Raw genomic sequence first — 26309 nt, 5'->3', positions numbered from 1 at the left:
GGGCTTCAGTAGTTGCCCTGTGGTATGTGGAATCCTCCGGACCAGGGATCCACTTTGTCTCTTCCATTGGCAGGCGAATTCTTAACCACTGGGCCACCTGGGAAGTCCCTCCACTTCATTTTTATTTTTTTTTAATATAAATTTATTTATTTTAATTGGAGGTTCAGATTTATCTTCAGAGAAAAAGAAAACCTGTAAACTTGGGAGGGAGAAGAGATGAAGGTGCTGGAAGTCAGCCCACAGCTCTGGTACCTGAGTGAGCGCTCCCAGCCTTGTGAAGGACAGGGCTGCCTCCCGTCTCCATGAGTGAACACTGATACCACGGCCCGGGGCCGGCTGTCTCAGTGGGGACCACAGGCCCTGCTCTGAGCCACCTGCAGCAGTGTTTTGGGCATGCTGATAGGCTGCTTCTGGAGTTCATAGTCCTTCCTGGAACTCCCTCCTATCTTTGTGGCATTATCTGAGTTTAGAAACAGTGCTAGCCTTCCCCCAACTCTGTGGAATGTGGAATTGTTTTTTGCTTTTGGGAAACTTCTCTGTTTGGTGCCTCTAATTTTGTTTCCTTCCTCCTACAATTTAGCTATAATCTAGCAACTAGTAGCCTCTGCCAAGAGTCTTTTTTATTCTGAATATTTGATGTACTGTAACCTGAAAATAATTTGACACTGAACTATGTTCAGATCTGTTGACTCCGTAAATGTATCTAGTTTGAAGAAGACATCATTTTTATACGTTTGGGCTTGTTTTCTAGGGAATGTAAGGCAAAACACTTTTCTGTTTTGTTTTGTTTTTTAATCAAGGAAGTATGCCTGAAATCTGAATTAAAACAAACCAAGACAATTCACCTCAGATTTTATTATCTAACCAAACTACTGTCATTTTTTGTTTCCCTTTTTGTCTTTTCTCCCCCATGTTCACCTTTTTATTTGAATATTGGATTTAATAAGGAAAAAGATGCACTAAAAATATGTTGTAGAAAAAAATACACAAAACAGGGTCATTTTTTAAATTACAGTCACCATAAAGAGAAGGGTAGTTCCAGGTCCTGTGGCATCACAGGACATCACATGTCCCATAACTGTTCTTCATGCCCCACTGAGGATGGGACAGGAGAAGGTTGATTTGTCCTCCAGATACAATGTCTTAATTGTCCTTTCCTGCCTCAGCCACATGGCAGGGTTGGTGCATTTGCACAGATCTTCAGTTGTAGTGGAGGGAGAGTGGCTCGTGAGCACAGTTCAGTTCAGGTCAGTCAGAAACAGTGCTCCTGACCAGTTTCTTTTTTATTGGGAAGGTGCACTCAGTAATTTAACAAATTATCAAATCACTTATGTTCATAATATTCTGAAGGGACAGCACTACTTAGGTGGACTTGGATAAGATAAGCATAACAGTGGTAAATTAGCCAGAATTGGACATTTTCCTATTTAAGGCATGATGGAATTGTCACCAGAGAAAGTAAACAGAAGCAAAATAATTTAATTGCTCATCCCCTGGATTTTAAGATTTTGAGCTATGGAAAATGGAAATTAAGTTTTGGTAATCAGTGCTAGCATCTAGGATGTGCTACGTGTTAGGTTGCTTCAGTCATGTCCGACCCACCCACTGTAGCCCACCAGGTTCCTCTGTCCATGGGATTCTCCAGGCAAGAATACTGGAGTGGGTTGCCATTTCCTTCTCCACCTTTTTGTCTTTATTCATACATAATTTTACATGATAAAGGTTTTTTTTTTAAATTATTAATGACAGATTGAATTGAGCAAGAGCCTGATTCCTTTTTCGACTTTTAGATCAAAGTACTAAGCATACTGGTTAATCGAGTATGTGTACATTTTCCAGTTAACTGGGGAAAAAAAGAAGAGTCTGAAACTTATCAGTTAGATGGATACATAATTGATGAGTAGTACCGTAGGACATGACAGGAGAAAAAAATTTTAAATATGATTGGTTCCTCAAAAGAATACTCCATATAGAAAATGATAATGTTTAAGATTGTTTACATCACCATTTATCTTCACTTCTCTTTACATTTACTGGTCTTTGGGTAAAGTTCTAAAGGTCCTTCCACATGGCATAATCATAATAAAAACAGAGAATTCAAGAAAAAAGAGAATTCAAGAGAACTGAAGAAGGAACACATAAGTTTAATATGTATCAATTTTTTTTCTTTTTACCTGTCCATCCACTTGGAAGTGGTAAATTACATTACAGACAGGTATTAGCATTTTAAGAGATGAACTGGTTAACCCACGTTAGGCTCTGATTGGTGGGCAAGGTGATCTTGCAGTCCAGGTAAAAGATCAGACTCTGCTTGAAGGTGCAGCCTCCACCTTGCCTCCAGTCTGGGAAGCAGCCCCACACCTCCTGGGGCTTTAAAAAGCGAGTTCACAGCTTCAGAACAGGGCTTCCAACTGTGTTGGTACAGCTTATGAGCAATGTTTGAAACCACTGAACACGTAACGTATGTGATAAGGGTATTTAGCAAATGTTTTGGCATTTTATTTGCTTTTATGTTATTTTCTGCCTCTATGTCACATTTACTTTCATTATCTTTTTCACATTAACAGTGTAAAAAACTCTTACAAATTCACTGTGCCAGAGGTTTATTGCTCGGGCTGTTAGGGTGACTGAGTGACATCAGAAATACTAAAGGAAGGACAAGATTTGCAAGACAGGGGTTTTATTTGGGCTGCGTTGTGCGTGTGTTTATGTCTTGTTCCTTCAGCTGGTCTGTAAACTCCTTGAGGGCAACAAATCTGATTTCCATTTCTTCTTATCTTTGCGTGCCCAATGCTAACTACCAAGTAAATATCCACTTGATAAATAAAGGAGGGTGAAAGCTTAACTGTGAGCTGAAACTGGAAGCAAATGTTTCAGTGCTTAACATTTTTCCTCAGTTACCTTTATGTGTTAATAATTAATGATAAAAAAAAAAAGAACAGTTATAAGTTATATATTTAGTTTCTATGTAGCTATTGTTGCTGCTGCTAAGTCGCTTCAGTCGTGTCTGACTCTGTGCAACCCCATAGACGGCAGCCCACCAGGCTCCCCCGTCCCTGGGATTCTCCAGGCAAGAACACTGGAGTGGGTTGCCATTTCCTTCTCCAATGCAGGAAAGTGAAAAGTGAAAGTGAATTTGCTCACTCATGTCCAACTCTTAGCGACCCCATGGACTGCAGCCCACCAGGCTCCTCTGTTCATGGGATTTTCCAGGCAAGAGTACTGGAGTGGGTTGCCACCACCCTCTCCAACGTAGCTACTACTATTCTATAAACATTTCTATTATGTCTAAAGAAAATAAATTCTTCAAAGAAAGAAATTAGCCTGTTCATTAGCCAGTTGAATCACTATTTTTATCCATTGGTTCATTTGTTTAATTCATTAGTTTAGGGTCTTACAGTGTAATGTGACTAATACTATTTAAAGGTGGCATTGAGCCTTCATAACTCTAATAAATATTTCAGTGACTTGATATTTAAATAAAAAGTCTACCTGCTAACAGTTCAGAATTTGCTTATTTAGCAGACTGTTATTTGGGCTCGCTGCCTTTTAAAAGTTAGGAGATTCTAGCTTTCCTTGGTTTTTAAATTTGTTTTTGTCACTGACCATCCCTCTGACTACTAAGCAGAGGATGTAACTTAGTGAGAAAAGCCTGCTGGGTCGAGTCTAGGCAGTTGTGATGGTCAACTGTCAGCATGGTTCCTCTTACTAGTGGGTGCTGTCTCTGTCCTCCGCAGGCGTCCCAGGTAGATACCATCTGTGAGTGTTTACTGGAGCATGAGGAACAAGTCTTGAAGGACACGTCCATGGAATCAGTTGAATGGGCGGAGGTGGTGATCAATGTGAACAGTATTCTCAAGGTACAAACATATGAAGATTCTAGCAAATCAAAGCCCAGACCGTGGACAGAGGAGAAAGTGGTTTCCATATTCCTACTGTGCATCACCAGCAATCCATAATGGGTTAGCCATTTGTTAATTCCAAAAAGTTAGGAAAACATCAGTAATTTTATCAGTCAATTAGCAGACATTTTGAGTGTGTGCCTTATGCATATTAAAAGTTTCTGTTTGCTAGAATAAACCTTTTATTTTGGAGAAGGACATATATATCATTGTAAATGTATTAATTTTATTGTAATTTTCTAAGCAATTGTCAGACACCACTTAGCAACTGAGAAACAACAAATAAGTTTCTCTTTTTTAATTACTCAAAAGCTCAGTTAAAACATTCCACTTAATTTTACCTCATGGATATTATAGTGATGATTTTCCTACTTCGGTTACCATAATTTTCTAAAATTGAAGTTAGATTATGGAGTAAAACAAATTTCAAATGCAGAAAGAATCAAAAAGTAATCCTACAGGCCTGTGCTGAGTAATTTTTTGTAATAATAGAACTTGATGTTTCAGATAATCTCAGGGATCCTGGGATCCCTCATTTCCGGCATGTGATAACACATTTCGTTTTCCAGGACATGCTCCAAGCTGCTAGTCACTATCGACAAAATAGAAACTCCTTGTATAGAAGAGAAGAGTCAGGAGAAAAAGAACCTGAGTATATTCCATGGACAGGTGAGATTGCAAGCATTGATCCCAATTTTCAGATTCATCAGCAGCTGCTCAAATTATATATTTTTTTCTTTTTTGGGGGTTGTGCCTGTTCTTTGTTGCACACAAGGACACACGGGCTTTTCTCTGGTTGTGGCTACAGGGGCTACTCTCCGTTGCCATTTACTGGCTTCTCGTTGCAGTGGCTTCTCTTGTCGTGGAGCACAGGCTCTAGGCACACAAGCTTCTGTAGGTGCAGCATGTGGGCTTAGTAGTTGTGGTACATGGGCTGCTGCTGTGTGGCATGTGGAATCTTCCTAGACCAGGGATTGAACCTGTGTCCCTCCATTAGCAGGTGAATTCTTAACTACTAGGATGTCCCAAAATATATTTCTAATGGTCTGTTATTTTTGGAAGTCATATTATTCTCCTAGTACAAGTTTGTAAATGAAATAAAAAATAATATAAGTGACATCTCCAAAATGAGCAGATCTTATGAAAAATCACTTTATTCCCTTGAAATAATTTGCAGCTGTCTCTATAGCTTAATTTTTTAACTGATACTTGTGCATCTACTAGGTTTTAGTATGTATAGTTATTCATAGAAGCAGGCCCTGAAAGTAGTGACTATATTTTATGTTGATTTAACACACAGAAGTAAGTGGAGTAGCATTAAAGGAATTTAGAAGGAAGAAGAGTCCGGTTTACTTGATTCTGCTGAGGCCATCTCCATAGAGAAGATGGTTTTGAGCAGTACATAGACAAGTGTCTACTGACCCCCTGTTTGATTTTTTTCCATCAAAGGTGACAGGATGTAATTTTTAGGCAGTTGGTCTTCCCTGTAGCCATTATGGAACCCTTACTTGTCCTATTATTTTGTGTGATTTCACAGCAACCAGCGGTCCTGCTGGCATCCGAACAGCAATAATGCGCCAGCATAGGACTGTCCTGAAGATGGTTTATCCTCAGGCAGACAGCAACCTCCGAAACGTTCTAACAGAGCAGTTAGTAGCACTGATTGATGGCTTCTTGGATGGTTATGTTTCTCAGCTCAAGTCTGTGGACAAATCCAGTGATCAAGAAAGATATAGCAGTCTGGAAATGGAATACCTACAGAAAAGATCAGATCTCTTATCTCCACTTCGTAAGTGCATATTTAATAGTGAGGGCTGTGGGTCTTTGAGTCTACAGAACGAATGGAGGAGTCAGATCATTCAGGCAGTGGTATTCAGTACAACATTGTTAACCCAGTTGTAGCTGAGAGCTTAAGCAACACTTCGTATGTATGTCTTTCTGTGTTCATCTGTTCGGCCTTATTGTCATTACTTACCTGGTTTCCTAGACAATGCTGAACATGATTTACAAAGGAATAAATTATCAGCGTGTGGAGACGGCTCTCAAAGAACTTGTTACCGTCTGAGACCTTCATAGGAATGGCTAGACCATAGGGCAGAGCAGATAAGGGCCATTAGAGGGTGTGGATGGGTGATGAGACTGCAGCAGAGGACATAGCCGGACTGTCATAGCCACGATTCACAGGAGGAGCTTGCCTTGCTATGTGAAGGAGGGGAGTAGCATCTTAGGTGGGCAGTGATGAAGGAAGGGCTGAATATACATCTTTAATGAGTTTATATGGATTATGAAACTAACTGCCAGTAACTAGAAAGGTTTCCATTAAGTACTTTTAGTAAGTAATAGGAATAAAGGCGAAATTTCAAGGAATATTATTTTTTATTACATACTAAGTTTTCACTAACAGGATTTTCTTCCCATCTGTTCTCATTCCCACAGTCACACTAGGCCAGTACCCATGGGCTGCTTCATTGGCAGAAAAATACTGTGACTTTGATATCTTGGTACAAATGTGTGAGCAGACTGACAACCAGACCAGGCTACAGCGCTACATGACCCAGTTTGCTGATCAGGTAATGAACACAGCGGTGCAGGCGGTGGATCCTGTAAGAAGGCGCTACCATTTACGTCTTACTTAGGTTGTGGTTTTTTTTTTTTTTTTAATGTGTGTCATTTTATTTATTTATTTATTTTTGGTTGCACTGGGTCTTCATTGCTGCACTCAGGCTTTCTCCAGCTGCGGTGAGTGGGAGCTACTCTTGGTTGCAGCCTGTGGTGTCTCCTTGCAGTGGCTTCTCTTGTCGCAGAGCACAGAGCCTAGGCACGTGGGCTTCAGGAGTTGCAGGTTTGGGCCCTAGAGCACAGGCTCAGTTGTGATGCTTGGGCTTAGTTGATTCATGGCACGTGGAATCCTGACAAATGAGGGATCGAACCCATATCCCCTGCATTGACAGGCAGATTCTCATCCACAGAACCACCAGGGAAGTTCTTACTTGGAGGTTTTGGAAGACGATGCAGTCTTTTTGCAGTTTACTGGATACTAATTTGTACATTATGTTTCTTTGTAAATTGTCAGACAGTTTTTTATATATAAATATTACAGAAGGATTCTTTGATGTTTGAAAAATATGTCAAGACTTTTTATTTCTATTTTTGTATTTTCAAAGTACTTAGGTTAGTAATATTGGTAGAGTTCCACAGTTTGAATGGAAGATCTTGGGAGCATAGGATGCTAATGTTAAGAAAGCTCAGATTCCCATTTACCTAAGACTCTTGTTTTCCTTCTTTGACATCATGCTTCCTTTTTTTTAATACCTAATTTTTTTTTTAAGTTCCCATTATGACACTATCTATGTAAATTTAAGTTGTTCCTTAAAGCCATTTTATTTAGCCAGTTGGTCTTTATATAAAATCTGATTTTTATAAAAAATCAAGATGTTTATAAAAAATCAAATTTTATAAAAAATCAAAATGTTTATGTTTATAAAACATAACATTGTATAAAATTCAGGAAACCACCATAAAGAAAAAAGAAGATAAAAAATCATTCATAATTCTACCACCAGAGAGAACTCTTTTTTAAACATTTGGTTTAGTCTTTTTAATCTATGAAGCATGTTTTATTAACTGCTTATTTCACTTAATACATAACAGACATTTGTCCATATCATTGAATATCACACAACCACATTTTTAATGGTGTTATGGTATTTCATGGACTGGATATAGCTTATTTGATCAGTACCTGATTTCTGGACCTGGCTTATCTTGTATTTCATAATAGTGCTAAAGTAAGTACTTTGTGCTTATTGTAATTTTTATTCTTTTTAAGGATTCTTATTCTCTGTTGACATTTTCCATGCATTCTACTTTGTTTCTTTTACTTTAAAAAAAAAAAAAAATTTGTTTACTAGTTAAAGTTCTTTTGTGCTAATTCCAAAATGATTGTTCTTAAGTCTGCTTCTGTTATCTACATATTCATAGTTTTCTGCTTCCTAAGTTGTATTTTGGTCTTTGTGTGTGTTAACCATAAAGATGGAAATCAGCAGTGGTTTTTCTCCCCTGGAAGGCAGATAAAATGAAAGGCAGATCACTCAATTCATCAAGAATAGAGGTAGGCCAGGGCTTGATTGCTGCTTCTGTTACATTCATTCATTCCAATGAATTAATTGGTTTCAAATATCTAATGGGACTGGTGATTCCTTGCAGAATTCCCCATTTTGTGGAAACATCTCATAAGTAATGTGTGAGCCTACAGGACACTTGTCTTCCTTTCCAGCCCAACCTCTTACTCTACTGCAGGATCCAGCAAATGTCCTGGGCATTTGGAGCCTCGCTAAATACTGATTTATCATGCCAGCCACATGAATGCGTGGCACACGGTTCCACCCTGGAATCTTTCACCCTGGAAGGATGGAGTCCCAGTAGTGTCCAGTAGACCTTCCTGTAATGAGATCTTGCTCATATGTGCTGTCCAGAATGGGAGTCTCTGGCCACAGATGGCCTTTTGAGTACTTGAAATGTGACTGATGTCTTTGAGGAATTGATTTTTACATTTTAGATTAAGTTTAAACAGCTACATGTGAGCAGTGACTACCGTATTGGACAGAGCACATCTAGATTCTGGGTAACGTTGAGCAAGATCCCCATTCTGAATCTGATGTCCTCCTTTGTCAAATGAAGTCATTTGAGGACCCTACAATTAGGAACGTGGTGTTTAAAAACAGGATTTCCATGCTGAAGTCTAAGACCTTTGGGGAAAAAACAATACTTTTTCATCAGAAATGTATTTTTTGAAACTGTATTACTAAATATTATTGGATTCTTGCTTTGTTCTTTACAGAATTTTTCAGACTTTCTCTTCCGTTGGTATCTGGAGAAAGGAAAGCGAGGCAAATTATTATCTCAGCCCATTTCTCAGCATGGACAGTTGGCGAATTTTTTACAAGCTCATGAACATCTCAGCTGGTTACATGAAATTAACAGCCAAGAATTAGAAAAGGTAAGGTTTCAGCTATATGGATCAGATTTAGGTAATTTTTAATTTAGTTTTTAGCTAGTTTATTTTTTTATAGTTAAATATTACAGATTTTTAAAAAATGTCTATCTTTCTCTCACATAATTTGATAAAAGTATTTTTCATTTATAATGGTATTGCCATTACTTGTTATATCTCAGTTAAAAGAAATGAAGCCTATTGTAATTTGACTGTATTTACAATAAAATAAAGCACAAAAACTTCAACAGATAAATAGCAGTCATTGGCCATTTTTTGTAATGAGTATTTTCTTATAATAGAAATGTTCAAATTATCAGTAAAAACATTAAATAAATTCACGTTTCTCCTTGACAAGGTGTTGTAGTGAATATATAATTATTATAGAGCAAACTTTTTATACATGTCTCTTTTCCCAGTGACCAGTGTGAGTGGCTGATATTTTATTGTGTGATTACTCTCAAAGTATGCTGCTGATCTGTTTTAAGTTTTCCTAATAGTGACTTGATCTTTCACTGATACAGTTTGAGGCGGGGAAACCAAGTTTGGGTTTTTCATAATCATTATTTTAACTTGACTTAATACTGAGAATTTTACCACAGTTTTCATATTTTGTTATTGTAGGCTCATGCAACACTTCTGGGTTTGGCAAATAGGGAAACTCGTTACTTTGCAAAGAAGAAAACCCTTCTTGGCTTGAGTAAATTGGCTGCATTAGCATCAGACTTTTCAGAAGATACACTGCAAGAAAAAATTGAAGGTAAAAGGCCATATTTGAACAAGAAGATGTACAAGTCAATCATGCTGTCAGTGTAACCTTAGAATGCATTCCTGTTATCAGTTAATGGGATCCTTTAGAGACAGGAGCCATCCCCTTTCTAGTCAGTGTTCTTAGACAATTACTCAGTTACATAATTAGGGTTCTCTTTTTATAGAAAAGTAATTTGTGCTTTAAATAAGAATTCCTAAAGAATAAATTCAAATGATTTGGACAGAGTACTCTGATTACACCTTTAGCAAATCATATGCTAAGAACAAACTGCCATGCCAAGAAACATGACGTTTATTCAGTGGGTTTACGGTAGGTGGTGGTAATTCTGAAGCTCTTGATTTCGGAATTCAAAAATTGTTGATGTCATAGTAGTGAAACTATTCTGTTTCACATTCTGTGTATTGTAGACTGAGAAAATGATTGAGAATATTATTTTTGAGAACCAAAGGGAATAGAGGTATAAATATAGAAGGAAGGTGAGAAATAACCCTATATTATTGCATTTGAATTGCGTGTATCACATGGAATCATGGTTGTTTTCTTAAATGTATTTCTTGGCTGTCTTCCTGAAAAGTCCTAAGAGCAGTATCACCCCTGATAGCATGAGTATACCTAATCCCATGCTTTGGGGAGGTGTCTCACCCTGTGACTCAGGGTGAAGTGTATGTAAATAGGGTACTGGTGGCAGCAGTGGTCTGTCTGGGGTCTAGATTCACATTCCACTGCTGTCACTTTCTTCCTCCAAGGAGTAGATGTAGCGGAAGGAATCTGGACAGAAATTAGACCACACTTGTTTCACATGTTTTTTCCAGCTGACTAGCTTTGTGACCCAGAAAGAAAGTGAAAGTGAAAGTTGCTCAGTTGTGTCGACTCTTTGCAACCCCATGGACTATACAGTGCATGGAATTCACCAGGCCAGAATACTGGAGTGGGTAGCTGTCCCCTTCTCCAGGGGATCTTCCCAACCCAGGGATTGAAGCCAGGTCTCCCGCATTGCAGGCAGATTCTTTACCAACTGAGCTATAGTAGTGACCCAGGGTACACTACAAAATGCGTAGTTCTAACAGTCAGAGACACTGGGTGTTCCTTGAGAAAAATGTTTTACTTTTTGTAAAATTGAGTACTCAAATCATAGGATTAGTATTTAACTTTTATTATTGAAATTATTTTTCACTGTGGGAAGAAATTATTTTTCACTGTCTTTTATTTTTAAATGCTAATGGTGCCTGTTGTTCTAGAGAAGTGTATATATGTTTTGCAAGGCTGGTTGGTAGTCCGCAGGGGGAGCCGTGTTTTAACCTGGCCATCAGAGAGAGAGCATATTAATAAAACTATTAAAATTTTTTTTTTAATTTATTTTTATTATTTTTGGCTGTGCTGGGTCTTTGTTGCTGCATGCAAGCTTCCTCTAGTTGCAGTGAGTGGGAGCTACTCTCTAACTGCGGTGCCCAGGCTCTTCATTATGGAAGCTTCTTTTGTTGTGGAGCACAGACTCTAGGGTATGCAGGTTCTAGCAGTCATGGTGCACGGGCCCACCTGCCCTGCAGCATGTGGAATCCTGGACCAAGGGTCAAACCCATGTCCCCTGCATTAACAGGTGGACTCCCAACCCTTGGACGCAGGGAAGTCCCCAATCAAAACATTTTAACAAGAGGTTTTGCTTCTGGTTTTCCCCCTTACATCTGGTTATTGTCTTGCATTCGATCACTTCTTCTTAGCTTTCGCTTTCTTAGTACAATGAGAATATTTTCAGGCCTCAGTAATTTCCTGCAGACTATTACCACATTATGTCTAATTGAAGGGAATAGATATTTAAAAGGTAACTTTATATTGCTTATATAAAAATTTATTTGTGGAAATTTGTAAAGTATAGAAAAATAACAACAAGAAAATAATATAATAATATAATCCCACTACCCTAAGGTGACTGCTGCTGCTGCTGCTGCTGCCAAGTCACTTCAGTCGTGTCCGACTGTGCGATCCCATAGACGGAAGCCCACCAGGCTCCCCCGTCCCTGGGATTCTCCAGGCAAGAACACTGGAGTGGGTTGCCATTTCTTTCTCCAATGCATGAAAGTGAAAAGTGAAAGGGAAGTTGCTCAGTCATGTCTGACTCTTAGTGACCCCATGGACTGCAGCCTACCAGGCTCCTGCATCCATGGGATTTTTCCAGGCCAAGAGTACTAGAGATGACTACTGTTACTTTTTTCTCTATCCTTCCAGTGTGTTTTCTTAGGTATGGAAATTGCACAAAACAATTCCATTTAGTTTTTACAAGATTGGGATCATGTGGAATGATGCCAGTATTTAAATGAGCATATCTGTGCTTTAGTCATTCCATTTTGCTGTAACTGCTGTTAGCAAACAGTTCTCAGCCCTTTTCCCCTGCAACCCAGCTTGTTCTCATGGGTGAAGCCAGGTCATGATGGTTTATGCAGACCCAGAGCCTCTGTCAGCTCATCATATGGAGATAAATAACCATTGCTAGCTAACAGGATTGGTGCACAGTCCTCTGGGTGTTGTTCTCCTGGAAAGTTCTCATCATGTCCTTTAGTGAACAAGATTATACGAGACACTCCCATAAGGTAAAAAGAAGTACTTTACAGAGTAACCTTAAAACAGACTGAGACACTTCAGATTTGGGGGACTTCTGTCTCTGAAATTGCCATCTGCTCTTCAGTCACTTCCATCAGGTTTGTTTTCTTGGCTCTTCTCTCTTTGATATTTCTGGTTGCTGGGACAGTCCATATGACCTGGGTAAGACCATGAGTATTTGTAACATAGTTAGGAATCAAGAATAAGCAGAATTAATAACATTCTCAGATCACTGAATAGTGATGGGATTACCTTCAGAGCTGTTCCTTTTTCTTTTTAGATTTATATTTGTTGATGACAGAGTAAAAGTGAATGTTCACACTGCCCCCTGTGTTGTCTTCTAGAAATGGCTGAGCAAGAGCGCTTTCTGCTGCACCAGGAGACCCTGCCTGAACAGCTGCTAGCTGAGAAACGGCTGAGTCTCAGTGCCATGCCTGTACTGACCGCATCGCAACTCATTGGCGTACGTGCTTTTCACATCCCTACGCCGTCTTAGTCTCAGAACAACCTGTGTTTCCTTGGCCCCTTAGTACAGTTTCTCAGAGTAGACATCTTTCCTTTTCCTGTTTTCCTGGTCACTGTCCTCGGGAGTCAGGTATCAGAGCTGCTTAGGAGCAGGATGCCAGTTAGCAGAAAGCGGAGGATCAGCCTCTGCCCCTAGTAGCTCTGTCTGTTCCTCGAGATGCTTATCCAGGTGGCCAGAAGAAATTACTTCCATTGTGCTTTTCTAGTACAAGACAGATATGTATGAAGAGATATGGTTCAGGTTCTTTAAAAAGAAAGATGGTTTTAGGAACTGGATTTGCACAGCCTGTAAGTGCCATCCTCATCATTCCTCTGCAACATAGCAGGTTCCTGAGGACATAGCTAGATTAGGAGCTGCAGCCCAGAATAAGGCAGTTTTATTGTGTACAGTTACACCCTTAATTCTGCTTCTCTCTTTTCCTTTCAAGAAAGTATTTCAAATGTAAGAGCAATGTCTTACAGTCACCTTGAGTTTACCCTAATTATGTTACTAAGAAAGCAAGCAATTCAAAAACTTTGGTATTTTAGCCATTATTAGTATTAATAACAGATTTCCTATTGAGCTCACATTGAGCTCACAGCAGCTTCTCCTAATAGAGCATATCTAATTTAAAAACCTGAGGAACTGTTGCCTGTAAGACCATTGTTTTATATACTGGTAAGATGGAAAAAGTTTTACCAACTTTACTCTGATACATTATCAATTTTAATACTGCATTCCAATTTCAAATATGTTGACATTGGGGAAGAAAGGAGGTTCAGAAACAAATAAAATATTGTTTTCAAATGTTGTAACACAATGACAGCAAGTGGATAGCTTTTTTTCTGAAATGGTTTGAATATTGTCTTTGCTGTTAAAGGATTTTATGCAGTATTTTAAAAAGCAGTGTTATTAATAGGACATTTATGACGTGTTACAGGACATTTATGATTATATAGTTAGCTGTGATCTAACCAACCAGGGATAACCGTTGGTAACATACTGGTGTGTTTTCTTGTCTTTCAAGTAAACTGTAGACCAACTGCATGCTTTCTCATCAGTCTCAATGTTTAAAAAACTATTGAATGAAAGCATTTCAAAAGCATTATAGCCAACTTTAAAAATGCAAGAGCAATTTACTGATATTCTAAAGCTATATATACACCAACTTATACAAGTTAATTACTAAATGAACATAGGTGTATTTTAAAAGACAGTTTGTTGTGAGGTAGATGGAGTTTAATTTCCAAATGTGCCACTGTTCTTTGCTATAAAGATACCTGTAAATGTGGTAACTTCTCTGTAAATCTCTCTAGTCTTGTTTATAGGATGACTTAGAATAATTCTCCTGTTGTTTTAACTTGATACAGCTGTATATCTGTGAAGAAAACAGAAGAGCTAATGAGTATGATTTCAAGAAGGCTTTGGACTTGCTGGAATATATTGATGAGGTATGTAAAGTCACTTAATAATCTCAGGTAAGGATCACAATTTGTGTATAGTTTTCTGAAGAACTGAGTACATCTTGAAAATGTCTTAATTTTAAAAGACTACCTGGTTCAGCTACCAGTAACTCTTTTTTTTTTTTTTTTTCTGGAACTCTCTTGCTTTTTTTTTTTTTTTAATTTATTTATTTTAATTAGAGGCTGATTACTTTACAACCTGTAACTCTTGGAGTACATAAAAGTCTTTAGAAAAGCTCACCTCCTGATAATTCTCACACATTTCCAAGTATCTTTTTCTCTGCAAAAATAAAAATTGCTTTTAAAGGTCCTGACATAGTTTTTCTCTTTTATTTAATGAGTCATTGTTAGTTTCTCAAACTGATAGGCTGCTTTGTCAATTTATTCTTCATAGTACTCACCCCAAGAGAAGCTGTTTCTCAGCCTGCTTTGAAAAAAAAGATTGTAATGATAATTTTGTAGGGCAAATAGTCATCTGCAACTGAGAGTAGTTTGGTAGATTATAAAGACATGTTGATTTTTTTTTTTTTTTTTTTACATCCTGCTCCGGAGCAGGAGGAAGAGTTTCACTTAGTTCAGTTCGCCCTTCCAGGCTTCAAGCCTCAGTCGCCCCCGCCGACCTCACACCCTAGCTCAGACATGTTGATTTTTATGTTCAGTTCAGTTCAGTCACTCAGTCGTGTCCGACTCTTTGCAACCCCATGAATTGCACCACGCCAGGCCTCCCTGTCCATCACCAACTCCCGGAGTTCACCCAAACTCATGTCCATCGAGTTGGCGATGCCATCCGGCCATCTCATCCTCTGTCGTCCCCTTCTCCTCCTGCCCCCAATCCCTCCCAGCATCAGAGTCTTTTCCAATGAGTCAACTCTTCGCATGAGGTGGCCAAAGTATTAGAGTTTCAGCTCTAGCATCAGTCTTTCCAAAGAACACCAAGGGTTGATCTCCTTCAGAATGGACTGGTTGGATCTCCTTGCAGTCCAAGGGACTCTCAAGAGTCTTCTCCAACACCACAGTTCAAAAGCATCAATTCTTCGGCGCTCAGCTTTCTTCACAGTCCAACTTTCACATCCATACATGACCACTGGAAAAACCATAGCCTTAACTAGATGGACCATTGTTGGCAAAGTAACATCTCTGCTTTTGAATATGCTATCTAGGTTGGTCATAACTTTTCTTCCAAAGAGTAAGCGTCTTTTAATTTCATGGCTGCAATCACCGTCTGTGATTTTGGAGCCCAAAAAAATAAAGTCTGCCACTGTTTCCACTGTTCCCCCATCCATTTGCCATGAAGTGATGGGACCAGATGCCATGATCTTAGTTTTCTGCATGTTGAACTTTAAGCCAACTTTTTCACTCCCCTTTTTCACTTTCATCAAGAGGCTTTTTAGTTCCTCTTCACTTTCTGCCATAAGGGTGGTGTCATCTGCATATCTGAGATTATTGATATTTCTCTTGGCAATCTTGATTCCAGCTTGTGCTTCTTCCAGCCCAGCGTTTCTCTGTTTAAAATCTTGACTCTCTCGTGCTTCCTGATAAAATCAGGTTATCTCGGAATAATCGGATACAATTTCACATAAAGTTATTGATAGTCTTACTCTCCTGAGTCAACTTTAACATCTTACAGAAAGGGAAATTTGCCAGGCTCCTCTGTCAATGGAATTCTTCAGGCAAGAATAGTGGAGTGAGTAGCCGTTCCCTTCTCCCAGGGATCTTCCTGACCCAGGAATCGAACTGGGGTCTCCTGAATTGCAGGCAATTCTTTACCAGCTGATCTACCAGGGAAACTCTTAAAATTATAAAGTAAAGCTTAACAATATTTATATAGTATTATGAGCTGACATAACTAAAATTTAAACATATATTTTTTAAAATCAGGACTTAATGAAGATTTTTTTTTGTTTTGCTGTGAAGGAGGAAGATGTAAATATAAATGATCTAAAACTGGAAATCCTTTGCAAAGCTCTTCAGAGAGATAAGTAAGTTCCCATAGTGTGAATCTAAGACATGATTTTGGGATAGGACTCTTTAGGAAGATTATGAGATCATGCATCAATTCATTTTATAACCTAATTGTATTGTAATATGTATTATGAAAATGTTAATAGTTTCATTAGCAATCCTAATTTTTTTTATTCAGTAATTAAGGAATTGCTTAAGGATTTAGGACCACTGGAGTAATGATTCTCTACTTTTGATTTTAAATTTTGCATTGTCAATTTGCACAGAAATATATATGTTCCTTATTTTCTCAGAAGTTGGGCTAGTTCTTCATAGGAAGACTTGAGGCTACTTTTTTTTTTTTTTAATAAGAGATTAGTACAGGTTGAGAATCATTATTGTCTCCTAAGTTACTGAGATCTCTTTTTAACTGTAATCTCCTTGCAGAGAAGGATTTCTGTCCACTGGAATGGTGGTGTTAAGATTCATTGGCAAAGAGAGACTGAGAATATCAGTTGTAGAGATGGATTTTTCCCAGGGAAAGAATTTCTTAAAAAATTTTGGCCACACTGCATAGGATACAGCATGTTAGTTCCCCAAGCAGGACTTGAACCCACGCTCCCTGCAGTGAAAGTGTGGAATTTTAACTATTGGACCGCCAGGGGAAGTCCATACTTTTAAAAAAAAAAAAAAAAAAAATTGGGGGCCAGAAAATAGTTTTAAAGAGAGCATGACTTGAGTGCTAAAGGCCTTCTCTACTCAATTTTCCTTCATGTGGCTTTGAGAAGTTGCAGTGGAACTATTTTTACTAAAGCATTTCTTCCGGTGATCACTCATAGATAGTTTAAATTGTTGTCAGATATGGTCTTGGAGGTCATTCTCTGAAGCATCTAGCTCTGCCTGTTGGGTTCTCCTTCCCAGTTGTAAGAAGCATACTATGTCATTTGACTGGAATTCCTTGTCTTGGCTTCAAAGTATGAGGGATGTGGCCACTGATTACTACAGAGCATGGTTCTGTGGGTTTGTATTTCAGTAGCAGATAATCTCAACCAGATAAAGAAAATTTGGTTACATCAGGCACTGGTTGCCATTTTATGAAAAACAGAATATATTATAATATATTTAAACTACGTTTAAACTATTGTCTGTGCTCTGAAAGGTCATACTTTGGGGTCATTACTAGGTTTGTTACTTACTTACAAAATTTTCTTGGGAAAAATACCTTACTACTTGGTTTGAACATTAAATGCATACTACCTGGCTGTAGCATCTTATATCTAATATAGAGACTCTGGGTATATCTAGAGACTCTGGGTATATCTGATTTGAAGCTCCTTTATTTAAGCAATTTTCAATAGTGTCACAAAATTCAAGATTCTTTACCCCCTGTTGTTGCTGCTGCTGTTTAGTCGCTAAGTTGTGTTTGACTCTTTTGCAACCCCATGAACTGTAGCTCACCAAGCTCCTCTGTCCATGGGATTTCCCAGGCAAGAATACTAGAGTGGGTAGCCATCTCCTTCTCCACGGCATCTTATCAACCCAGGGACTGAACCAAAGTATCCTGCACTAGAGGCAGATTCTTTACCTCTAAGCCACCAGGGAAGCCCACTACAAATACCAAAACAAATCCACAACAGAAAACAAGTCATTTATTTCAGATTATGGCCATGGTTTCATTTTCTCCTCACAGTGGTTTTGTTTTTTAGCTGGTCCAGTTCGGATGGTAAAGATGATCCAATTGAAGTATCTAAAGACAGTATATTTGTGAAAATCTTACAGAAACTTTTAAAAGATGGTAAGTGATTGGTTAATATTGGAAATTCCAGTGTCACTCCTTGGTTTGAACTCTTAGAATAATGGAGATTTGCCTAGGTATCAAATACCAGAAGGTTAAAATTAAATGGTATTGTACTTAGATTTGTTTAAAATAAAGAGAGGGAACTGTGTCATGGCGGAGTTGCCATCTGCTTGGCCAGTTAACTCTTGTGAAGGTTGAAAATCTGAAATGCAATTTTTGTGGTGTGTCCTATACTAAACTGGCATACCATGCTTGAGAACAAACCACAAAATATTCTACCAGTTCATTTTGGATATTAAAATTAGTTTTAAGGACAAAATAAAAGGAAACAAGGGAGTATGTTTTGTGTATGTTTTGTTCCTGAGACAGAGAACAAACTTCTATTTCCTGATCAAGATCCAAATAAGTAAAGAGGCTTTTATAGTTAAATGTTTGTTATGAAGGGAGATGAGGTAGAGGACACTTAACTTTTACTTCCTTTCATATAACTAATATATGGAGAATGTTAGACTAGAGATGAGAGATTTTGTGCATTTTATACACGAAGGTGTAATCACTCACACTCACCTAGAGTTGGACATCCTGGAATGTGAAGTCAGGTGGGCCTTAGGAAGCATCACTACAAACAAAGCTAGTGGAGGTGATGGAATTCCAGTTGAGCTATTTCATATCCTAAAAGATGATGCTGTGAAAGTGCTGCACTCAATATGTCAGCAAATTTGGCAAACTCAGCAGTGGACATAAGACTAGAAAAGGTCAGTTTTCATTCCAATCCCAAAGAAAGATAATGCCAAAGATTGTTCACACTACTGCACAGTTGCACTCATCTCACACGCTAGTAAAGTAATGCTCAAAATTCTCCAAGCTAGGCTTCAGCAATAACCAGACCACCTGACCTGCCTCTTGAGAAACCTGTATACAGGTGAGGAAGCAACAGTTAGAACTGGACATGGAACAACAGACTGATTCCAAATAGGAAAAGGAGTACATCAAGGCTGTGTATTGTCACCCCATTTATTTAACTTCTATGCAGAGTACATCATGAGAAATGCTGGGCTGGAAGAAGCACAAGCTGGAATCAAGATGGTTGGGAGAAATATCAATAACCTCAGATACGCAGATGACACCACCCTTATGGCAGAAAGTGAAGAAGAACTAAGAGCCTCTTGATGAAAGTGAAAGAGGGGAGTGAAAAAGTTGGCTTAAAGCTCAACATTCAGAAAACTAAGTGATGGCATCCGGTCCCATCACTTCATAGCAAATAGATGGGGAAACAGTGGAAACAGTGTCAGACTTTATTTTTGGGGGGCTCCAAAATCACTGCAGATGGTGATTGCAGCCATGAAATTAAAAGACGCTTGCGCCTTGGAAGGAAAATTATGACCAACCTTACAGTATATTAAAAAGTAGAGACATTACTTTGTCAAGAAAGGTCTGTCTAGTCAAGGCTATGGTTTTTCCAGTATTCATGTATGGATGTGAGAGTTGGACTGTGAAGAAAGCTGAATACAGAAGAATTGATGCTTTTGAACTGTGGTGTTGGAGAAGACTCTTGAGAGTCCCTTGGACTGCAAGGAGATCCAACCAGTCCATCCTAAAGGAGATCAGTCCTGGGTGTTCATTGGAGGGACTTATGCTGAAGCTGAAACTCCAGTACTTTGGCCACCTGATGCTTAGAGCTGACTCATTTGAAAAGACCCTGATGCTGGGAAAGATTGAGGGCAGGAGGAGAAGGGGACGACAGAGGATGAGATGGTTAAATGGCATCACTGACTCAATGGACATGGGTTTGGGTGGACTCCAGGAGTTGGTGATGGACAGGGAGGCCTGGCGTGCTGCAGTTCATGGGGTCGCAAAGAGTCGGACACGACCGAGTGACTGAACTGAACTGAATACACGAAGACAAGTATAACTCATTTATTATAGAATTATTAAATCAAAAAGATGATGTTAAATCCAGGCAATGTGCAAAATAGGCTAACCTGTATTTACCAATCTTTTAAGATACAAGGACACTCTGTTTAAAACCACCTGGAATAAAGTACACAATGACAGAAACTGTTGTAAACTCAGCAGCCCTTCTAGATGGATATGAATTTTATTCACGATGCTGACATTTGCATACATGTTATGCAAATGTTCCATACCTACGTCTGCAGGACACATTATTTGATCTGTATAAGACATGCCCAGCCCAGTGCCTGGTAGATAGTAGTCACTCATTAAACTTTTTTTCTTTAAAAGGCTAGAATTATTTTACAGATTCACATTCATAGTTCTTCTGTAGTAGATTGCACTCTGCGGCCCTCTGCTTGAGACTCCCTGGTTTAACTGAAATGACGAGGGCCTCAGAGGAGAACCATGGAGCTCAGCACACCAGCCAACATGTGAGTGAGGTGAAAGAGCAGCGACCTCTTGGTGCTTACATGCCACAAGTTTCACTCTGGATAGAACTGTTGACCTCAGTACTGACCTGGAGGTTTGTTTATGAAAAATAGACTGTTGACTACCCCACATTGACAGTAGGTTTAATGAACACTTTTATTTTCAAAGATGAATAAAGAACACAAAGGCAGTTAAGCCATTTCATTGTCAAAAAATAAAAATTTTAAATTAAATAATGGAGATAACAAAAGAAAATATCTTTTGCTTAAAAATACTTGAAATTCAGACAGTTAAAATATATCTCCTAGGCTTTCTCTTTTCTATATTTGGAATTGAAGAAATAACTGGATATGGTTGATTTCTTTGTGCTGTTGAAGAGATTCATTTGGGTCCAAATCTGATGTTTTCCATGAAGTTAGTTCTTGTAAAGGTGCCGCTGAACTGAATTGTGGCTAATTAAGTATATGATACTATTTAAAGTTCACCTGGCAGTTTTTGCTATCTTTAGATTATATATTGTAGATGGAAAACAAATAGAAACCTATAATTTTACAAAAAGGATTATTAAGTTTTGACCAAGGACAAAAACAAGTGGAAGCTATTATATTTATTATATAATGATATAATATAAGTAATATATATTTATAATGTTATATATATATATAAAACAATACCAAGTCAAGGCATTTATCTTTGGAATCTTTTAATAATATGACTTCCATATTATTTACATTTACAAGAGTAAATGTTTTTAAAGGGCAGATTCTGGAGGTAAATATAGATAGCTTCCATTGTATTTTGTAGACTTGGGCAACCTAACAATTACTTCAGCTTATGGGATAAATTTAGCCTGTAGATATATTTAAGTTACCCACCTGGAGCTTTTCAGTTTTTATGTTTTGTTTTTAATATTTATATGCTTCCTTAATATGCTTTTCAGTTTTAAAGTATATTATAATGAGTGAAGTCACTCAGTCATGTCTGACTCTTTACCACCCCATGGACCCTGCCAGGCTGCTCCATCCATGGGATTTTCCAGGCAAGAGTACTGGAGTAGGTTGCCATAGAGGAGGAAAAAAATGTGTGTCATTGCATGGAATTTAACATTTTTCCTAATTAGTCTCTGGCATTTAATATTGAGAAGAGCTCTTATAAAAGTCTTATTTTCTATGAGAGAACAGAAAGAGAAATTAAGGAAACAATTCCATTCATCATTGCAACGAAAAGAATAAAACACTTAAGAATAAATCTACTTAAAGAAACAAAAGACCTATATATAGAAAACTATAAAACACTGATGAAAGAAATCAAAGATGATACAAATAGATGGAGAAATATACCATTTCATGGATTAGAAGAATCAATATAGTAAAAATGAGTATACTACCCAAAGCAATCTATACATTCAATGCAATCCCTATCAAGCTACCAACAGTATTTTTCAGAGAACTGGAACAAATAATTTCACAATTTGTATAGAAATACAAAAAAACCTTGAATAGCCAAAGCAATCTTGAGAAAGAGGAGTGGAACTGGAGGAATCAACCTGCCTGACTGCAGGCTATACTACAAAGCCACAGTCATCAAGACAGTATGGTACTGACACAAAGACAGAAAAATAGATCAATGGAACAAAATAGAAAGCCCAGAGATAAAACCACGCACCTCTGGACACTTTATCTTTGACAAAGGAGGCAAGAATATACAATGGAGAAAAGACAATCTCTTTAACAAGTGGTGCTGGGAAAACTGATCAACCACTTGTAAAAGAATGAAACTAGAACACTTTCTAACACCATACACAAAAATAAACTCTAAATGGATTAAAGATCTAAATGTAAGACCAGAAACTATAAAACTCCTAGAGGAGAACATAGGCAAAACACTCTCTGACATAAATCACAGCAGGATCCTCTATGTTCCACCTCCCAGAGGAATGGAAATAAAAGCAAAAATAAACAAATGGGACCTAATTAAAATTAAAAGCTTCTGCACAATGAAGAAAACTATAAGCAAGGTGAAAAGACAGCCTTCAGAATGGGAGAAAATAGTAGCAAATGAAGCAACTGACTAAGAATTAATCTCAAAAATATACAAGGAACTCCTGCAGCTCAATACCAGAAAAATAAATGACCCAATCAAAAAATGGGCCAAAGAACTACACAGACATTTCTCCAAAGACATGTTTAACAAACACATGAAAAGATGCTCAACATCACTCATTATTAGAGAAATGCAAATCAAAACCACAATGAGGTACCATTTCACGCCAGTCAGAATGGCTGGTATCCAAAAGTCTGCAAGCAATAAATGCTGGAAAGGGTGTGGAGAAAAGGGAACCCTCTTACACTGTTGGTGGGAATGCAAACTAGTACAGCCACTATGGAGAACAGTGTGGAAATTCCTTAAAAAACTGGAAATAGAGCTGCCATACAGCCCAGCAATCCCACTGCTGGGCATACACACCGAGGAAACCAGAATTGAAAGAGACATGTGTACCCCAATGTTCATTGCAGCACTGTTTATAATAGCCAGGACATGGAAGCAACCTAGATGTTCATCAGCAGACGAATGGATAAGAAAGCTATGGTACATATACACAATGGAGTATTACTCAGCCATTAAAAAGAATACATTTGAATCAGTTCAAATGAGGTGGATGAAACTGGAGCCGATTATACAGAGTGAAGTAAGCCAGAAAGAAAAACACCAATACGGTATATTAATGCATATATATGGAATTTAGAGAGATGGTAATAGTGACCCTATTGCAAGACAGCCAAAAAAGACACAGATGTAAAGAGCAGAGTTTTGGACTCTGTGGGAGAAGGTGAGGGTGGGATGATTTGAGAGAATAACATTGAAACATGTATATTATCATATGTGAAATAGATCGCCAGTCCAGTTCGATGCATGAGACAAGGTGCTCAGGGCTGGTGCACTGGGATGACCCTGAGGGATAGGATGGGGAGGGAGGTTCAGGATGGGGATACACATGTACACCCATGGCTGATTCATGTCAATGTATGGCAAAAACCACTACAATATTGTAAAGTAATTCAGTTCAGTTCAGTCGCTCAGTCGTGTCCTACTCTTTGCGACCCCATGAATCGCAGCACGCCAGGCCTCCATGTCCATCACCAACTCCCGGAGTTCACTCAAACTCACGTCCATCGAGTCGGTGATGCCATCCAGCCATCTCATCCTCTGTTGTCCCCTTCTCCTCCTGCCCCCAATCCCTCCCAGCATCAGAGTCTTTTCCAATGAGTCAACTCTTCGCATGAGGTGGCCAAAGTACTGGAGTTTCAGCTTTAGCATCATTCTTTCCAAATAAATCCCAGGGCTAATCTCCTTCAAAATGGACTGGTTGGATCTCCTTGCAGTCCAGGAGACTCTCAAGAGTCTTCTCCTACACCACAGTTCAGAAGCATCAGTTCTTTGGCGCTCAGCTTTCTTCACAGTCCAATTAACCTCCAATTAAAATAAATAAATTTAAAAAAATGTTTTCTGACTTCTCTTAAAAATCGAAAGATTTGCTGCACTAGACTGAAATATTAACCTGGTGGCCATCACCTAGAGCCAATGAACATTTCCCACTTAGAATGGGGTCGTAAGTTTTTAAGAAAATTGATCTTTGGGAAATTGATATTTTCACAAGTGTAATACTGTTTCAGAGATAAAAAGTCTTTATTGAAAGTGTGTTGATTGTAATGAATGATGTGTAAATATTGCAGATTAAGTCTCATAACATTTATTATAAGATTTTTATTGTATAATAACTAAGTACCAAAAATGGTGCTTAGTTATTAGATGATGATGTTAAAATAAATTTTTAACATCATCACTTAGATGATGTTAAAAATAAACAGTATTTGATTTTGAGAAGCATGTGGTAATGTGACAGGTTATAAAATATTACCTTATTAATTTAAAATTATCAAATGAGAAAATTGTATATGCTGTTCTGTAACTACACAGATGCGTATTGGCTTTCCAGGTCCATAAAGGACTGACAAAGGCGTGGTTTCCCTCCTCCTGGTCTCAGAGAGAAACTGCCAGTATGTTACATACTGCAGATAGCTTTCATGGCAGTGTTCTAAAGTATTTCCTGAATAGGAGAATATAGAATTGTTGGAAATACTTGTTTTCTTTTTTTTTTTAATTTTTGAATAATTTTATATGTCTTTTCAAAAATAAACTTGAAATACAAAAGATAGTTGATCAAAATCAAGGAAAATATATATTACCAAAGTTGACTCTGGAAATTAATTTTAAAAAAATTAAGCGAACCAGTCACCCTAGGAAAAAGCATTAAAAACCAGTTCTCAAATAAGCACCTCTGCAGTCAGGCATTTCTGGAGTGTGGGGAGACCACCCATCCAGGTGAAACAATGGGTCTTTGATCTGGAGGACAGATAAATGTCTGAAAGTCTTTTAAGAAGATACAGTATAACTTTGTCTTCCTTGATAACTCAGGATTCCTGTCTTAACAAATTTTACAGCTGGTTTATAAGCAATCTTTCACTGATACCTTCTGCTTCTTTTACTGTATAGCTACTTGGAATGCTGTTTGCTTGGTCTTGAAATACTTGTTTTCAAGTGATTATTAACTTAAAACTTCCACACTGAAGGAATGGCTTAAGCTGTGGAGAAAAATGAAAATATTACAGATTGTTTTGATGGCTCTTTTGACCACTAGAGTCAAACATGTAGCCCAAATATATAGAACAGTCATGTAGCCCCTACTAAGTGAAGAATGTCATATTGTCAGGCCTGTGAGTATGCTTGGCAGATGGAAGGAATTTAGAACAGAGTATTTTCCAATAGCAGTGACGTTATATTTTAAATAGAAGCACAGGTGTTTCCATCATCCGTCATCTTAATTCATTTGAGAATTATGTGAAAATTAAAAAAAAAAAAACTTTCTGTGTTTGTATTTTTAGGCATTCAGCTCAGTGAGTACCTGCCCGAGGTGAAGGAGCTGCTGCAGGCCGACCAGCTGGGAAGTTTGAAGTCCAACCCTTACTTTGAGTTTGTTTTGAAAGCCAATTATGAGTACTATGTCCAGGGACAAATGTGACTTTTTCTAAAAATGGTTGTTTTTCCTGAAAATTTGTATAAGTGTGTCCTTATAAAAACTTTAGACCTTAAACATCTAGAAGTTTGTACAGTTTTATAACATATATTTCTGAGTTTTTTATACTTTATTTGTAAGCTACCACAAAATAGTTGTATGACTGTAGTTTTGGTTTTCAGTTACATGATATTGTTTTTTCTTCCTCTTTTCCATCGAAGTTTGTCAGTTGTTTTCATACCTACTACCATTCCTTTTTATCTCACTCCATCCAGGGTCCTGGTTCCAGCTTCTTGTATGCAAAGACCACTTCTAGGCTTTAGCTTCTATAACTCTAAAAACAGCAAGGTTACGTTAAGTTGTCTCTGAAATTGCTGTGACTCTTAGATGTTATGTACTGCAAAGTGTCTGGAATATTTGTTTTGATTTTGATTAGGGCTGGGAGCAGAATATCTAGTGGGATAAGTGTCACAATTTGCTAACTTATGAAATAGACACAACAAAGTGGGGCAATTCAGTGTGAGCTTGATAACTGTTTACTTCATTGGGAAAAATGTCAAATTTCTCTACATAAATAATAGAATATTAATAAAAATATTTTGGTGAATAAAGCATATTTATGTGGCCTTCTAGTATTCTTACCTGGGAAATCCCATGGACAGAGGAGCCTGGTGGGCTACAGTCCATAAGGTCACAAAGCGTCTGACATGGCTTAGCAATTAAACCACCACCACCACAACCTATTCAGTCAGCTTCATGCATTTCAGAACGATTTACACTGAATTCCAGCTTATCCTCAGTCTGTCTACCTAATGTAAGGAGTGAAACCTTTATAGAAACCTTTATGGATTTTCTTAGTATGGCAACTGATTTAACTGAAA

The 26309-nt window shown here is 38.0% G+C and overlaps 1 protein-coding gene across 1 annotated transcript in view; it reads left to right on the top strand.

Annotated features, from left to right (window-relative positions):
* NUP133 (nucleoporin 133) overlaps window positions 1–26042 on the top strand; it is a 55674-nt gene extending 29632 nt beyond the window's left edge. The window contains exons 16-26 of the mRNA XM_005896705.3: window positions 3738–3860; window positions 4472–4571; window positions 5440–5691; window positions 6339–6472; window positions 8743–8901; window positions 9520–9655; window positions 12607–12725; window positions 14138–14218; window positions 16145–16209; window positions 17878–17966; window positions 25298–26042. Coding sequence (XP_005896767.2) covers window positions 3738–3860; window positions 4472–4571; window positions 5440–5691; window positions 6339–6472; window positions 8743–8901; window positions 9520–9655; window positions 12607–12725; window positions 14138–14218; window positions 16145–16209; window positions 17878–17966; window positions 25298–25434 — 1395 coding nt within the window. The 3' untranslated portion in view covers window positions 25435–26042. The remainder of the gene's footprint in view (window positions 1–3737; window positions 3861–4471; window positions 4572–5439; window positions 5692–6338; window positions 6473–8742; window positions 8902–9519; window positions 9656–12606; window positions 12726–14137; window positions 14219–16144; window positions 16210–17877; window positions 17967–25297) is intronic.
* The last annotated feature ends 267 nt before the right edge of the window (window positions 26043–26309 follow it).

Source organism: Bos mutus, chromosome 28 (genome assembly GCF_027580195.1).
Source record: "Bos mutus isolate GX-2022 chromosome 28, NWIPB_WYAK_1.1, whole genome shotgun sequence".
NCBI classification, from domain to species: Eukaryota; Metazoa; Chordata; class Mammalia; order Artiodactyla; family Bovidae; genus Bos; species Bos mutus.
This window is presented reverse-complemented; position numbering and strand designations above follow the sequence as displayed.